At 37.8% G+C, this 15,513-nt stretch overlaps 2 protein-coding genes across 2 annotated transcripts in view; both read left to right on the top strand.

Moving 5' to 3' along the window:
* Positions 1–11,856, top strand: part of LOC311284774 (dnaJ homolog subfamily B member 13-like) — a gene marked incomplete at its 5' end in the record, with an annotated part of 30,205 nt that extends 18,349 nt beyond the window's left edge. The window contains 2 exons of the mRNA XM_084399986.1: positions 11,291–11,367; positions 11,479–11,856. Coding sequence (XP_084256112.1) covers positions 11,291–11,367; positions 11,479–11,617 — 216 coding nt within the window. The 3' untranslated portion in view covers positions 11,618–11,856. The remainder of the gene's footprint in view (positions 1–11,290; positions 11,368–11,478) is intronic.
* A 2,482-nt stretch (positions 11,857–14,338) lies between these two features.
* On the top strand, positions 14,339–15,319 carry LOC311285350 (large ribosomal subunit protein mL48-like). Its single transcript, XM_084400963.1, has 4 exons — positions 14,339–14,591; positions 14,771–14,873; positions 14,992–15,081; positions 15,224–15,319. Exons 1-4 carry the CDS (start codon positions 14,518–14,520, stop codon positions 15,299–15,301), a joined length of 345 nt encoding a protein of 114 aa, XP_084257089.1. The 5' UTR covers positions 14,339–14,517; the 3' UTR covers positions 15,302–15,319.
* The last annotated feature ends 194 nt before the right edge of the window (positions 15,320–15,513 follow it).

Genomic DNA, 15,513 nt, shown 5'->3' with positions numbered 1-15,513 from the left:
CAGAATTTAGTAGTAGGAAATTACAAGTCATCCAGTTTTTTATATCAGCTATGCATTCCGTTAATTTTGTGAATTGGTAAGTTTCGTTGGTTTTTGAAGAAATATACAGCTGAGTATTGTCGGCATAACAGTGAAAGCTAATTCCATGTTTCCTAATGATACCTCCTAATGGTAGCATGTACAGAGTGAACAGCAACGGTCCTAGTACTGAGCCTTTTGGTACGCCATACTGAACTTGTGATCGATGAGACATCTCTTCATTTACTGCTACAAGCTGATAACGGTCAGATAAGTATGATTTAAACCGTGCTAGTGCAATTCCACTAATGCCAACATAATGTTCGAGTCTATTTAAAAGAATGTTGTGGTCAATAGTGTCAAATGCAGCACTTAGATCAAGTAGCACTAATAGAGAGATACAGCCACGATCGGATGATAGGAGCAAATCATTTGTGACTCTAACGAGAGCTGTCTCGGCACTATGGTACAGTCTAAATCCAGACTGGAAATCCTCACAGACATCATTTCTTTCAAGAAAGGAACACAGTTGTGAGGATACTGCTTTTTCTAATGTCTTTGGCAGAAAAGGTAGATTCGAGATCAGCCTGTAATTGACTAATTCTGTAGGATCAAGTTGCGGTTTTTTAACAAGCGGTTTAATCATAGCCAGCTTAAAGTTTTTTGGTACGTATCCTAGAGACAAAGACGAATTAATGATATTAAGAAGAGGATCTATGACCTCTGGGATCTAGTGCTTTGTAAGTAATCAGCAATATTTAAAAATGTATGCGATGTTTAATAGGGAGCCAATGCAGTGTTGACAGAACCGGGCTAATATGGTCATACTTCCTGGTTCTGGTAAGAACTCGAGCTGCTGCGTTTTGAACTAGCTGTAGTTTGTTTATTAAGCATGCAGGGCAACCGCCCAGTAGAGCATTACAATCATCTAGCCTTGAGGTCATGAACGCATGAACTAATTGTTCTGCATTTGTCATTGAGAGCGTATGGCGTAATTTAGATATATTTTTAAGATGGAAGAATGCGGTTTTACATATACTAGACACGTGACTTTCAAATGAAAGATTGGTATCAAAGAGCACACCCAGGTTCCTAACCGATGACGAAGACTTGACAGAGCAGCCATCAAGTGTTAGACAGTATTCTAGGTTATTACGTGTAGAAGTTTTTTGTCCAATAATTAGAATCTCTGTTTTTTTCAGAATTTAGTAGTAGGAAATTACAAGTCATCCAGTTTTTTATATCAGCTATGCATTCCGTTAATTTTGTGAATTGGTAAGTTTCGTTGGTTTTTGAAGAAATATACAGCTGAGTATTGTCGGCATAACAGTGAAAGCTAATTCCATGTTTCCTAATGATACCTCCTAATGGTAGCATGTACAGAGTGAACAGCAACGGTCCTAGTACTGAACCTTTTGGTACGCCATACTAAACTTGTGATCGATGAGACATCTTTTCATTTACTGCTACAAACTGATAACAGTCATATAAGTATGATTTAAACCGTGCTAGTGCAATTCCACTAATGCCAACATAATGTTCGAGTCTATTTAAAAGAATGTTGTGGTCAATAGTGTCAAATGCAGCACTTAGATCAAGTAGCACTAATAGAGAGATACAGCCACGATCGGATGATAGGAGCAAATCATTTGTGACTCTAACGAGAGCTGTCTCGGTACTATGGTACAGTCTAAATCCAGACTGGAAATCCTCACGGATATCATTTCTTTCAAGAAAGGAACACAGTTGTGAAGATACTGCTTTTTCTAATATCTTTGACAGAAAAGGTAGATTCGAGATCAGCCTGTAATTGACTAATTCTGTAGGATCAAGTTGCGTTTTTTTAACAAGCGGTTTAATCATAGCCAGCTTAAAGTTTTTTGGTACATATCCTATAGACAAAGACGAATTAATGATATTAAGAAGAGGATCTATGACCTCTGGGATCTAGTGCTTTGTAAGTAATCAGCAATATTTAAAAATGTATGCGATGTTTAATAGGGAGCCAATGCAGTGTTGACAGAACCGGGCTAATATGGTCATACTTCCTGGTTCTGGTAAGAACTCGAGCTGCTGCGTTTTGAACTAGCTGTAGTTTGTTTATTAAGCATGCAGGGCAACCACCCAGTAGAGCATTACAATAATCTAGCCTTGAGGTCATGAACGCATGAACTAATTGTTCTGCATTTGTCATTGAGAGCATATGGCGTAATTTAGATATATTTTTAAGATGGAAGAATGCGGTTTTACATATACTAGACACATGACTTTCAAATGAAAGATTGGTATCAAAGAGCACACCCAGGTTCCTAACCGATGACGAAGACTTGACAGAGCAGCCATCAAGTGTTAGACAGTATTCTAGGTTATTACGTGTAGAAGTTTTTTGTCCAATAATTAGAATCTCTGTTTTTTTCAGAATTTAGTAGTAGGAAATTACAAGTCATCCAGTTTTTTATATCAGCTATGCATTCCGTTAATTTTGTGAATTGGTAAGTTTCGTTGGTTTTTGAAGAAATATACAGCTGAGTATTGTCGGCATAACAGTGAAAGCTAATTCCATGTTTCCTAATGATACCTCCTAATGGTAGCATGTACAGAGTGAACAGCAATGGTCCTAGTACTGAGCCTTTTGGTACGCCATACTGAACTTGTGATCGATGAGACATCTCTTCATTTACTGCTACAAACTGATAACGGTCAGATAAGTATGATTTAAACCGTGCTAGTGCAATTCCACTAATGCCAACATAATGTTCGAGTCTATTTAAAAGAATGTTGTGGTCAATAGTGTCAAATGCAGCACTTAGATCAAGTAGCACTAATAGAGAGATACAGCCACGATCGGATGATAGGAGCAAATCATTTGTGACTCTAACGAGAGCTGTCTCGGTACTATGGTACAGTCTAAATCCAGACTGGAAATCCTCACGGATATCATTTCTTTCAAGAAAGGAACACAGTTGTGAGGATACTGCTTTTTCTAATATCTTTGACAGAAAAGGTAGATTCGAGATCAGCCTGTAATTGACTAATTCTGTAGGATCAAGTTGCGGTTTTTTAACAAGCGGTTTAATCATAGCCAGCTTAAAGTTTTTTGGTACGTATCCTAGAGACAAAGACGAATTAATGATATTAAGAAGAGGATCTATGACCTCTGGGATCTAGTGCTTTGTAAGTAATCAGCAATATTTAAAAATGTATGCGATGTTTAATAGGGAGCCAATGCAGTGTTGACAGAACCGGGCTAATATGGTCATACTTCCTGGTTCTGGTAAGAACTCGAGCTGCTGCGTTTTGAACTAGCTGTAGTTTGTTTATTAAGCATGCAGGGCAACCACCCAGTAGAGCATTACAATCATCTAGCCTTGAGGTCATGAACGCATGAACTAATTGTTCTGCATTTGTCATTGAGAGCGTATGGCGTAATTTAGATATATTTTTAAGATGGAAGAATGCGGTTTTACATATACTAGACACGTGACTTTCAAATGAAAGATTGGTATCAAAGAGCACACCCAGGTTCCTAACCGATGACGAAGACTTGACAGAGCAGCCATCAAGTGTTAGACAGTATTCTAGGTTATTACGTGTAGAAGTTTTTTGTCCAATAATTAGAATCTCTGTTTTTTTCAGAATTTAGTAGTAGGAAATTACAAGTCATCCAGTTTTTTATATCAGCTATGCATTCCGTTAATTTTGTGAATTGGTAAGTTTCGTTGGTTTTTGAAGAAATATACAGCTGAGTATTGTCGGCATAACAGTGAAAGCTAATTCCATGTTTCCTAATGATACCTCCTAATGGTAGCATGTACAGAGTGAACAGCAACGGTCCTAGTACTGAACCTTTTGGTACGCCATACTAAACTTGTGATCGATGAGACATCTTTTCATTTACTGCTACAAACTGATAACAGTCATATAAGTATGATTTAAACCGTGCTAGTGCAATTCCACTAATGCCAACATAATGTTCGAGTCTATTTAAAAGAATGTTGTGGTCAATAGTGTCAAATGCAGCACTTAGATCAAGTAGCACTAATAGAGAGATACAGCCACGATCGGATGATAGGAGCAAATCATTTGTGACTCTAACGAGAGCTGTCTCGGTACTATGGTACAGTCTAAATCCAGACTGGAAATCCTCACGGATATCATTTCTTTCAAGAAAGGAACACAGTTGTGAAGATACTGCTTTTTCTAATATCTTTGACAGAAAAGGTAGATTCGAGATCAGCCTGTAATTGACTAATTCTGTAGGATCAAGTTGCGTTTTTTTAACAAGCGGTTTAATCATAGCCAGCTTAAAGTTTTTTGGTACATATCCTATAGACAAAGACGAATTAATGATATTAAGAAGAGGATCTATGACCTCTGGGATCTAGTGCTTTGTAAGTAATCAGCAATATTTAAAAATGTATGCGATGTTTAATAGGGAGCCAATGCAGTGTTGACAGAACCGGGCTAATATGGTCATACTTCCTGGTTCTGGTAAGAACTCGAGCTGCTGCGTTTTGAACTAGCTGTAGTTTGTTTATTAAGCATGCAGGGCAACCACCCAGTAGAGCATTACAATAATCTAGCCTTGAGGTCATGAACGCATGAACTAATTGTTCTGCATTTGTCATTGAGAGCATATGGCGTAATTTAGATATATTTTTAAGATGGAAGAATGCGGTTTTACATATACTAGACACGTGACTTTCAAATGAAAGATTGGTATCAAAGAGCACACCCAGGTTCCTAACCGATGACGAAGACTTGACAGAGCAGCCATCAAGTGTTAGACAGTATTCTAGGTTATTACGTGTAGAAGTTTTTTGTCCAATAATTAGAATCTCTGTTTTTTTCAGAATTTAGTAGTAGGAAATTACAAGTCATCCAGTTTTTTATATCAGCTATGCATTCCGTTAATTTTGTGAATTGGTAAGTTTCGTTGGTTTTTGAAGAAATATACAGCTGAGTATTGTCGGCATAACAGTGAAAGCTAATTCCATGTTTCCTAATGATACCTCCTAATGGTAGCATGTACAGAGTGAACAGCAATGGTCCTAGTACTGAGCCTTTTGGTACGCCATACTGAACTTGTGATCGATGAGACATCTCTTCATTTACTGCTACAAACTGATAACGGTCAGATAAGTATGATTTAAACCGTGCTAGTGCAATTCCACTAATGCCAACATAATGTTCGAGTCTATTTAAAAGAATGTTGTGGTCAATAGTGTCAAATGCAGCACTTAGATCAAGTAGCACTAATAGAGAGATACAGCCACGATCGGATGATAGGAGCAAATCATTTGTGACTCTAACGAGAGCTGTCTCGGTACTATGGTACAGTCTAAATCCAGACTGGAAATCCTCACGGATATCATTTCTTTCAAGAAAGGAACACAGTTGTGAGGATACTGCTTTTTCTAATATCTTTGACAGAAAAGGTAGATTCGAGATCAGCCTGTAATTGACTAATTCTGTAGGATCAAGTTGCGGTTTTTTAACAAGCGGTTTAATCATAGCCAGCTTAAAGTTTTTTGGTACATATCCTATAGACAAAGACGAATTAATGATATTAAGAAGAGGATCTATGACCTCTGGGATCTAGTGCATTGTAAGTAATCAGCAATATTTAAAAATGTATGCGATGTTTAATAGGGAGCCAATGCAGTGTTGACAGAACCGGGCTAATATGGTCATACTTCCTGGTTCTGGTAAGAACTCGAGCTGCTGCGTTTTGAACTAGCTGTAGTTTGTTTATTAAGCATGCAGGGCAACCACCCAGTAGAGCATTACAATCATCTAGCCTTGAGGTCATGAACGCATGAACTAATTGTTCTGCATTTGTCATTGAGAGCGTATGGCGTAATTTAGATATATTTTTAAGATGGAAGAATGCGGTTTTACATATACTAGACACGTGACTTTCAAATGAAAGATTGGTATCAAAGAGCACACCCAGGTTCCTAACCGATGACGAAGACTTGACAGAGCAGCCATCAAGTGTTAGACAGTATTCTAGGTTATTACGTGTAGAAGTTTTTTGTCCAATAATTAGAATCTCTGTTTTTTCAGAATTTAGTAGTAGGAAATTACAAGTCATCCAGTTTTTTATATCAGCTATGCATTCCATTAATTTTGTACATTGGTAAGTTTCGTTGGGTTTTGAAGAAATATACAGCTGAGTATCGTCGGCATAACAGTGAAAGCTAATTCCATGTTTCCTAATGATACCTCCGAATGGTAGCATGTACAGAGTGAACAGCAACGTTCCTAGTACTGAGCCTTTTGGTACGCCATACTGAACTTGTGATCGATGAGACATCTCTTCATTTACTGCTACAAACTGATAACGGTCAGATAAGTATGATTTAAACCATGCTAGTGCAATTCCACCAATGCCAACATAATGTTCGAGTCTATTTAAAAGAATGTTGTGGTCAATAGTGTAAAATGCAGCACTTAGATCAAGTAACACTAATAGAGAGATACAGCCACAATCGGATGATAGGAGCAAATCATTTGTGACTCTAACGAGAGCTGTCTCGGTACTATGGTACGGTCTAAATCCGGACTGGAAATCCTCACAGATATAATTTCTTTCAAGAAAGGAACACAGTTGTGAGGATACTGATTTTTCTAATATCTTTGACAGAAAAGGTAGATTCGAGATCAGCCTGTAATTGACTAATTCTGTAGGATCAAGTTGCGGTTTTTTAACAAGCGGTTTAATCATAGCCAGCTTAAAGTTTTTTGGTACGTATCCTAGAGACAAAGACGAATTAATGATATTAAGAAGAGGATCTATGACCTCTGGGATCTAGTGCTTTGTAAGTAATCAGCAATATATAAAAAAAATGTGCGATGTTTAATAGGGAGCCAATGCAGTGTTGACAGAACCAGGCTAATATGGTCATACTTCCTGGTTCTGGTAAGAACTCAAGCTGCTGCGTTTTGAACTAGCTGTAGTTTGTTTATTAAGCGTGTTGGGCAACCACCCAGTAGAGCATTACAATAATCTAGCCTTGAGGTCATGAACGCATGAACTAATTGTTCTGCATTTGTCATTGAGAGCATATGGCGTAATTTAGATATATTTTTAAGATGGAAGAATGCGGTTTTACATATACTAGACACATGACTTTCAAATGAAAGATTGGTATTAAAGAGCACACCCAGGTTCCTAACCGATGACGAAGACTTGACAGAGCAGCCATCAAGTGTTAGACAGTATTCAAGGTTATTACGTGTAGAAGTTTTTTGTCCAATAATTAGAATCTCTGTTTTTTCAGAATTTAGTAGTAGGAAATTACAAGTCATCCAGTTTTTTATATCAGCTATGCATTCCGTTAATTTTGTGAATTGGTAAGTTTCGTTGGGTTTTAAAGAAATATACAGCTGAGTATCGTCGGCATAACAGTGAAAGCTAATTCCATGTTTCCTAATGATACCTCCTAATGGTAGCATGTACAGAGTGAACAGCAACGGTCCTAGTACTGAGCCTTTTGGTACGCCATACTGAACTTGTGATCGATGAGACATCTCTTCATTTACTGCTACAAACTGATAACGGTCAGATAAGTATGATTTAAACCGTGCTAGTGCAATTCCACTAATGCCAACATAATGTTCGAGTCTATTTAAAAGAATGTTGTGGTCAATAGTGTCAAATGCAGCACTTAGATCAAGTAGCACTAATAGAGAGATACAGCCACGATCGGATGATAGGAGCAAATCATTTGTGACTCTAACGAGAGCTGTCTCGGTACTATGGTACAGTCTAAATCCAGACTGGAAATCCTCACAGATATCATTTCTTTCAAGAAAGGAACACAGTTGTGAGGATACTGCTTTTTCTAATATCTTTGACAGAAAAGGTAGATTCGAGATCAGCCTGTAATTGACTAATTCTGTAGGATCAAGTTGCGTTTTTTTAACAAGCGGTTTAATCATAGCCAGCTTAAAGTTTTTTGGTACATATCCTATAGACAAAGACGAATTAATGATATTAAGAAGAGGATCTATGACCTCTGGGATCTAGTGCTTTGTAAGTAATCAGCAATATTTAAAAATGTATGCGATGTTTAATAGGGAGCCAATGCAGTGTTGACAGAACCGGGCTAATATGGTCATACTTCCTGGTTCTGGTAAGAACTCGAGCTGCTGCATTTTGAACTAGCTGTAGTTTGTTTATTAAGCATGCTGGGCAACCACCCAGTAGAGCATTACAATAATCTAGCCTTGAGGTCATGAACGCATGAACTAATTGTTCTGCATTTGTCATTGAGAGCATATGGCGTAATTTAGATATATTTTTAAAGGGTAACTAAACCCCTGGTCAGAGCCTGACTCCACCCACTGGCAATATTTGAAAAATGCTGGAAAAGTGGGCAGACCCCAGCGGATATACGGGGACGAAACGAGGGCGGGGCACCTGAGACCCGCAGTGACGGATTAATTGACAGCTGCTGTCAGACTCTAAAATGGTGACTCACAGGGTCGCAAGACGACGTAAAGTACATGCATCTGATGAGTTTTATCGAGTTGATGTCAATAGCTCGCGCTCTCTTTAGGCATATTCATATTTTGCCGCTATGTGAAAAAATCCAGCAAAATGCGCCGACGCGTTTGTCGACCCCAGAGGATTAACTTTAGCCTAACCATAAATTGTGATTATATAAATGATCACTCACATCAAGACACCGCTGCGGTGGTGGAGTCCATGCAGGAGGAGCAGCGTTTGGCACTGCGTTGCTTTTCAGCGCGAGCTGTGTGGAGAAGCCCATTTCCACCTCTATTGCGTTCATAGATACATATGCGTTGCAGAAGCAATCCCACGTAAAATTCAAGTTGCACACTTGAGCTCCACTGGTGCCTAATTCCCAAGTCTGCTGGAAAGCTATGCAGTACACTGACCACTGTACTAAAGACAGATAAATCTCTACACTAACTTGAAGCTATCCTAACTGATGCAATACTATTCGTAGTAGCTTGTACCAAGAAGGGCGTGGTAGCTCGTACCAAGGGAGGGCGTGGTGAGCTGGAACCTGCTTACGTCACGCAGTACCGCTTACGTCACACAGTACCGCAACATCCAATAGGAAAATTCAACTGCAGTAGCCACCGTTCAACCTGAAGAGGGCAGCACTCAGACGTTTTTATACCATATATTGTAGAATTAAAACACTTTATACGCAAATGTAAAAAAAGTTACTCGAATCAATGAACAGCACTAATAAAGCCCCATTCTTACAGATCATTAACTAAAAAAAGTTGGTTTAGGGTTTAGTTACCCTTTAAGATGGAAGAATGCGGTTTTACATATACTAGACATGTGACTTTCAAATGAAAGATTGGTATCAAAGAGCACACCCAGGTTCCTAACCGATGACGAAGACTTGACAGAGTAGCCATCAAGTGTTAGACAGTATTCTAGGTTATTACGTGTAGAAGTTTTTTGTCCAATAATTAGAATCTCTGTTTTTTCAGAATTTAGTAGTAGGAAATTACAAGTCATCCAGTTTTTTATATCAGCTATGCATTCCGTTAATTTTGTGAATTGGTAAGTTTCGTTGGGTTTTGAAGAAATATACAGCTGAGTATCGTCGGCATAACAGTGAAAGCTAATTCCATGTTTCCTAATGATACCTCCTAATGGTAGCATGTACAGAGTGAACAGCAACGGTCCTAGTACTGAGCCTTTTGGTATGCCATACTGAACTTGTGATCGATGAGACATCTCTTCATTTACTGCTACAAACTGATAACGGTCAGATAAGTATGATTTAAACCGTGCTAGTGCAATTCCACTAATGCCAACATAATGTTCGAGTCTATTTAAAAGAATGTTGTGGTCAATAGTGTCAAATGCAGCACTTAGATCAAGTAGCACTAATAGAGAGATACAGCCACGATCGGATGATAGGAGCAAATCATTTGTGACTCTAACGAGAGCTGTCTCGGTACTATGGTACAGTCTAAATCCAGACTGGAAATCCTCACAGATATCATTTCTTTCAAGAAAGGAACACAGTTGTGAGGATACTGCTTTTTCTAATATCTTTGACAGAAAAGGTAGATTCGAGATCAGCCTGTAATTGACTAATTCTGTAGGATCAAGTTGCGGTTTTTTAACAAGCGGTTTAATCATAGCCAGCTTAAAGTTTTTTGGTACGTATCCTAGAGACAAAGACAAATTAATGATATTAAGAAGAGGATCTATGACCTCTGGGATCTAGTGCTTTGTAAGTAATCAGCAATATTTAAAAATGTATGCGATGTTTAATAGGGAGCCAATGCAGTGTTGACAGAACCGGGCTTATATGGTCATACTTCCTGGTTCTGGTAAGAACTCGAGCTGCTGCGTTTTGAACTAGCTGTAGTTTGTTTATTAAGCATGCTGGGCAACCACCCAGTAGAGCATTACAATAATCTAGCCTTGAGGTCATGAACGCATGAACTAATTGTTCTGCATTTGTCATTGAGAGCATATGGCGTAATTTAGATATATTTTTAAGATGGAAGAATGCGGTTTTACATATACTAGACACGTGACTTTCAAATGAAAGATTGGTATCAAAGAGCACACCCAGGTTCCTAACCGATGACGAAGACTTGACAGAGCAGCCATCAAGTGTTAGACAGTATTCTAGGTTATTACGTGTAGAAGTTTTTTGTCCAATAATTAGAATCTCTGTTTTTTTTCAAAATTTAGTAGTAGGAAATTACAAGTCATCCAGTTTTTTATATCAGCTATGCATTCCGTTAATTTTGTGAATTGGTAAGTTTCGTTGGGTTTTGAAGAAATATACAGCTGAGTATCGTCGGCATAACAGTGAAAGCTAATTCCATGTTTCCTAATGATACCTCCTAATGGTAGCATGTACAGAGTGAACAGCAACGGTCCTAGTACTGAACCTTTTGGTACGCCATACTGAACTTGTGATTGATGAGACATCTCTTCATTTACTGCTACAAACTGATAACGGTCAGATAAGTATGATTTAAACCGTGCTAGTGCAATTCCACTAATGCCAACATAATGTTCGAGTCTATTTAAAAGAATGTTGTGGTCAATATTGTCAAATGCAGCACTTAGATCAAGTAACACTAATAGAGAGATACAGCCACGATCGGATGATAGGAGCAAAGGGGTCTCAATTGGACCAACATGTTAAAAATGAATAGTTCCACTCTAAATGTAAATTTTTTTAATTGAATTGTCAGTTTAAGTTTCATAAATCTAACTTTATGTCTTTGAATATATGTAACTCTACAGGCTTTGACTGGTTTCTCAGTAGAAGTTGAGACACTAGATGGCAGGCTTCTCAACATCCCCATTAATGACATTGTGCAGTGAGTAAAACATTTATCTTTTTTAACAAGCACATTTATATGTTACTCAGCAGAACTTCTGAACAAAGTTCATATTTAAGACAGTTTCATTTTCATTTCTTTGCACTACAGCCCTCAGTACACCAACGTTGTGACCGGGGAGGAAATGCCACTAGCCAACAACCCATCCAAGAGAGGCGACCTGATCATTCACTTCGTTACACATTTTCCAGAGAAGCTCTTGGCTGAAGAGAAACAGCTTCTTAAATGAGCCCTTTCATCAAAACTAATCCAGACTTCTTAAAGTAGCATGTCTCAACTTTTGGAGAAGTGGAGAAGAGTTGAACTCAATTTCTTAATAGAATAGATGAATATGAGTATATGACATGAAAATATATAATGGATCATTTAGATTCATAAATTGATTGATAAATGGAAAATATTTTAAAAAAAAGTAATCATAGACCATAAATAATAATAATAATCATAAGCATTCTTTTTTTTTATTACACACCAGTGTTCAAATATAATTGTTAACTGATAGTAATCAAATGTTTTTTGTTGTTGTTATCTAACCAGGTGTTTTGCTGACTAACAGACAGTATAGATCAATGCCCACGTATCAGAAGATACAGACTAGGGCTGAACGATACATAGAATTTTCATCGCCATCGCGATATGAACTCGCGCGATGAACACATCGCAACAGACAGCCTGACACGATGAATAATGCCTGTTCAGATTACAAGATTTTTGTGCCTGTTATGATAGTCACGGTGTCAGATTACACGATTTTGACTCCTAAAATCTTGTCGTGTCGTGGACAAGAAACATGTCAGACTACACGTTGCTTTCCGACCAGTCATCGCGTGCCGTCACACGCAGAGTGCGAATTACCCCACTTATATTGGGGGGTACTGCTCCTTCACTTCTTCTATGACCATCATGGTCCACTACCATATCAATCCCCACCGTGATCGCCAAGTGCAACATGTGTTGTGCAACACACATACAAGGTCTAAACATGCGACAAACTGATAATCAGTAGGCTATGAATATCTCATTGTTATTATATATCCAAAAGAGAACTGTTTTGATCAACTCCCAAAATTTAGAAGTTAAGTGCACTGAAATACCATTCTAATAACTAGTAAAAGTAATACCTTTACAAGAAGCCTATTGCCTATTTCAGGTTTTTTCCTGGCTCAAAATGAGGCGGAGGTGGTAAAATCATAATAATGTATTTTAATAATAAGATAATAAAATGTGTATTTTTTTGTAGATCATCATATAGCCTAATGTGTTTCCCACATTTTTTTGTTGGTGGAGCTTGGTATCTCTGGGGGGGTCCGGGTGCAAATTTTGTACATTTTAAAGATAAATTCATTAATCTGGTGCACTTTGAGTCACCCGAATTCACTGTTAAAAATAAATAATCCACCCTCAAACCGCCTATATTCTTTGATTTAGATATCTGCATCTGATCATCACATTACAATTATTCAAATTCTTAGTGTTAAGCATGATAATATGGTAACATATCACACTGAAGTAGGCTGATTTAAAATGAACATTTATTTAAAATAAAAGTTCTTCTTTTGGCAAAATTAGCCTACATTTCCTTATTTAGCCTAAACAGAGGCTTGATCCCTTCAATTGTCAATGTTTCATTACATCACTGTTTGAAAACACTTAGAATAATTTTTTGTACCTTTATAAAGGGCATTTTCCCCTAATTGTATTAAATGTATGCTCCATCTTTCATTTCAAATTCTTAAATTTGATAAATAAATTCAATTAAAATAATTAGACATTAGGCTGTTACCAATAAAATTAAATAATTTACACTGAAAAATTATAACTATTAAAGTAGATTATTTTAAATATTTTTGAATATACAAATAATACTTTATGAAACTAGCGTTTTGTCATTCAACGTTGACACTTGCTTGAGAAGTTGAAGTCGTTCTCTATCTCCGTTGCCTCTAGCCACGGTGGTTAAAAATGGTACGGTCCACAATAGGGGTGTCTGAAATCGCTTTACATTAAAATGTTCCTACAGTGAAAACAGGAGTTGACTTGTATTGTAACTGTAATTATATTTTTTCACAATATCAGAAAAATGATCTGACCCCCCCAAAACTGATATTTCTGTCCCTTTGGGGGCCCCCTGTAATTCGAACTATGGTCACACGCACACATTCACTCGCACGCACACACACACACACACGCTCACTGGCGCACACACACACTCACACATGTCTGGTTCACTATCTTTGTGGGGACTCTCCATAGACGTAATGGTTTTTATACCGTACAAACTGTATATTCTGTCCCCTTACACTAACCCTACCCCTAAACCTATACCCATCACAACATTCTGCATTTTTACTTTCTCAAAACAACTCATGTGATTTATAAGCCTTTTGAAAAGTGGGGACCGCTGGCTGGTCCCCACAATGTAGGTGATCTCAGGTTTTACTATTCTTATGGGGACATTTGGTCCCCAGACTCCCCACAATGTAATATAAACAAGGGCACTGTTGCTCGCGCTCTCACTCACTCGCGCACACTCACTCTCGCTCACACTCAACCCGTGGAGGACCGTTAAAAAATTAAACATGCTCTTTCGCAGACGCGCTGTAGGTTGTCGCCCAGACACACTGACTATACGAGATGAAACGATCGAATCTTGCGTCCCGACGCCCGTTGTTGTTTACGAATCCCCACGACACATAGGTCAAACATATCGTGCCAAAATCGCGCTAAAATCGTGTAATCTGAACCAGGCAGGTAATAAACGTTTGACCTATCACGCAAAGAACCTATTAAAGCACTAAGACATGGGAACAGTATAGCTAACATTCACATTTGAATATTTATCGCAAGTCATATCGTCATCGCAATATTAAACAATGTTATCGCACATCGCAGCTTTTCCTCATATCGTGCAGCCCTATACAGACATCTTCTTCCAAAAGCGCCGCGGTAAGAGTAAGACCTAGTTTTGTACATCATCAGTATAAAAAGTTTTCACTGCCAGTTAATAGAATATGCTAAATTATTTTCATTCAGCCAAAGAAGAAGAAGGACAAAATTCAGGCAAAGCAGATCAAAGCAGCGACAGCCACGGAGTTTGGCGTGCTTAATGTGTGTGTTTCCGGTTATGACATGACTCTAGTGGAACATTATTCCCAGTACATCCACAATCTCTGCAGTAACTTGGACATCAAAGTCGATGAATGGTGGGAAAGAGAGAGATATTATTATACTGTTATGTTTAAAAATCACTTTGCACACAAACCAAGACATAAGCTATTCTCAAAATCATGTTGTTTTTAATATAAAATGTGTCATGATTAACATTCTGTGAATTATTGTAAGGTAACAGTGAAAATAATTCTCTCTTATTTGTGTTTTAAAGCTTTGCCCTGCCTACGAAAAGCACAGAGGTCATGGTGATGCAGGAGCAAGGCACAAAGATGTATGTAGATGGAGTCCTGAAAACCCATGAGCGTGTTGTTCAGGTAGAGTGAATGCAACATGTGATTGGTTGTATGAATAAATTATCTAATTTTATGATTGCATGTAATTATGATAGGTGTCCTGTAGCCTATAACTGATTTATTGGTGATGTGCATTTAGATCAGTGAAATGAAGGCAACACTTTTTCCTATTCTTGCGGAAGTTCTTCTGAAGAACCAGCCTGAGGGAGTGCAACTCTGTGTAAAGCAGGTTAGAGAATTACACTTCATAATCATTGACATTGATACTGCTCTTATATTAATATATCTGGCTGCATTTATGAAACTATTATTATCAACTGTTATGGGCTTCATTTGTGTTGTGTGTGTGTTTTTTCTTCTTTTTTTTTCAGCACAACGAAGCAGATTATCAAGCCCGGTTCAAAACAAGACCTGAGCTTGAGGGGCTTATTGCAAAAATTAATAATTAATGTATTATTTAAAAAAAAAAAAATCAAATGAAATAGTGTGTTTTTCCATGACAGACATTTTCTACCTGGTGTGTGCTGTGATGAATAAATTATCTCATGATTGTTTTCCATATAGTAATTTTTGTCTTGACCTGTCTTTAAAAGTTGATGTGAATTCACTGGAGTATGAGGTGTTAGGGGTTAACAGTTTAGGACCCAAGGACCAGATGTTT

This window comes from Rutilus rutilus, assembly GCF_951802725.1.
Source record: "Rutilus rutilus genome assembly, chromosome: 25".
Lineage (NCBI taxonomy): Eukaryota > Metazoa > Chordata > Actinopteri > Cypriniformes > Leuciscidae > Rutilus > Rutilus rutilus.
Note: the sequence above shows the minus strand (reverse complement) of the source record. Positions and strands in the feature narration are given on the sequence as shown.

Coding starts and splice junctions, on each gene's coding strand:
- LOC311285350 (XM_084400963.1), top strand. CDS start 14,518: ATGACTCTAGTGGAACATTATTCCCAGTACATCCACAATCTCTGCAGT. Junction 14,592..14,770: donor GACATCAAAGTCGATGAATG/GTGGGAAAGAGA, acceptor TGTGTTTTAAAG/CTTTGCCCTGCCTACGAAAA. Junction 15,082..15,223: donor TGCAACTCTGTGTAAAGCAG/GTTAGAGAATTA, acceptor TTTTTTTTTCAG/CACAACGAAGCAGATTATCA.